Source organism: Protobothrops mucrosquamatus, unplaced genomic scaffold (assembly GCF_001527695.2).
Source record: "Protobothrops mucrosquamatus isolate PMUCROS unplaced genomic scaffold, P.Mucros_1.0 scaffold15149, whole genome shotgun sequence".
Taxonomy (NCBI): Eukaryota; Metazoa; Chordata; class Lepidosauria; order Squamata; family Viperidae; genus Protobothrops; species Protobothrops mucrosquamatus.
The window spans coordinates 11612-13715 of NW_015400917.1; the positions used below are offsets into that span (position 1 = coordinate 11612).

The following is a 2104-nucleotide window of genomic DNA, read 5'->3' on the forward strand; positions in this document are numbered from 1 at the left end:
CTAGGATTAGTTTGTGAGCCAGTACGTTCTTGGTCAGTCAATGGCTACGCTCGCGTCAAGACTGGAAAATGGAACCAGGACGGGGCGTGACAACTTTGGCTGACTTGATCTGATTGGGCAGGAATACAGTCTCCACCCATTCTGTGGATCCTCCATCTCCGTGCTGAGAAAAGGCGTTCAGGTAAGACAACGCCCCATCACTTCAATTTTTAATGAAAGTATATAATGAAAAGTGCACAAAACTGCAGACCAGAGGCATCCTGTATCAGCTGAAATACAATTTGACAACTCCCATAGTGTACAGATATTGCTAGTGATTGAAATTAGGGTTGTTTGGCTAAAACCTGAAACAGTGTAATTGGAAGTGATACCTGTGATCTGCAGTTTTATGCAATTTTCATTGTTACAAAGATTGGGTTCACAATTGTATTAGAGTTTTACCAGGTTTTATTGAACGAATCAGAGTTGGCTGACTTTACACAATTTGTTGAGCCCAAACTAATAAATTGTATATTAGCTTTACTGTGATTTAGTGCATGGTTTATATATAACAAAAGTTTGATTGACAAAATGTGGTAAACCTTAGCATCTTTTGGTTTTTCTGAATCTCAGCTTTCTTTTAGCCTATCCTAAAGTTCACTGGGTTACTGTAAGCATGCATTCTTCCTTTCATCCCAACTTACCCTAACAAGGTTTTTGTGAGATAAAATGGGAAAGGCATTAATTAGATTACTTTGACCTGTAAGAGACCTGTAGAATCTCAATCTAACGAACAAACAAATAAATAAAGTGCATCACAACTTACTTTGTATTGGAACCAAGGTCATGATATCTTAAAAATACGAAGTAAGGCTGAAAGAATTCAGAGATACTTTCTAGAAAACAGCACAGTCCAATATGGACCATGAGTAGATGTCTGCTGTTCCCTGTGGGTGAATATAGGCTATAAAATATCTAATCATTATTTTTCTTTAAATCCATTACAGGTACTTGCACAGTCAGATGGGAAAACAGAACAATGAACTGTGTGGTTAGTGTCTTTGCTGTGGCCATAAACTTGTAGCAAAAAATTAAAGATTGTAAACTGGATAAAATAAGTTATCCCAAAGCCTTTTAAATTAGAAATTATGAAATACTCAGAATGTACTGTAAGAATTATTAAATAGATATTATTAAGTCTGAGAAAAAAAGGAAATGTGCTTTTAAAAATGTTTCTGCAAAAATGTTTATATTATTCTAAAGCCTTTTTTCTGTCAGCTGGGAGATGGCTATATATGTATATGCTGATTTTAAAAGGCAAACATTTGAGTACGCTATAATTGTATGTTTTGTGTTTCTGTCCTACAAAAAAGAATAATACAATTATTCAAAAACAAAAACATGCTGGATTATCACCAATACTTCACATGTAGGAAATTAGGAGAAATACTCGGAGAATAAATTATTTATAATATATAAGAAGTTGACATATATTTTGCTTGAGTGACAGATCTTAGTGTTTTGGAACAAGATTTTTAACCTGCTTCAGAATTCTTTGAAACATCTTTATTTCTCAAAATAATGACTGATAAGCTTCAGCTTGACTACAGAAATCTAATTTTGTGTATTCCGAGACAAATCTCTGAAACTGGCACAGAGAGAACTGAACTGGGTCTCTTGAGAACTGAATGAGTGTCATAGAAAGCACACCATTGAAGGATTCCATGGTTGTGGTTTAAACTTATATGGAGAAAAGTTTCCACAAAACAGCAAGTTTCAAAACCTACTATTTAGGTTTTGAAAACCTGTTTTAAAAAGTTATGTAGTCAGAAGATATATGCGGTAAATGAACAGAACAATGGTAAACAAATTTTAAGAGGTTTGTTTTGTTACTTGTAGAATGAAGAATATCCCCAAAACCAATATATATATATATTCTTCTTTACAGGGCATGAATATTTTATAAGTGAATGTAGTTTTCATGCTGGAATTCACCATGATGAAATTCTTAGGACTTATTTATAAAATTGAGAGAATCTTGTATAGTGTTGATATTGATAAATAGTGTACAGCAGCGGGGTGGGGGAGGATGGTTTCTTGCCTGTGTGCCACTTTCACAAATGCA

General features: G+C 34.2%; 1 protein-coding gene across 1 annotated transcript in view; it reads left to right on the forward strand.

Annotated features, from left to right (window-relative positions):
- The window catches only part of LOC107301621 (dynein light chain Tctex-type 3), a gene marked incomplete at its 3' end in the record, with an annotated part of 12096 nt that extends 9992 nt beyond the window's left edge, over positions 1–2104 (forward strand). Inside the window, 1 exon segment of the mRNA XM_015830821.1 lies at positions 987–2104. Within this exon segment, the coding sequence (XP_015686307.1) occupies positions 987–1063 (77 nt within the window).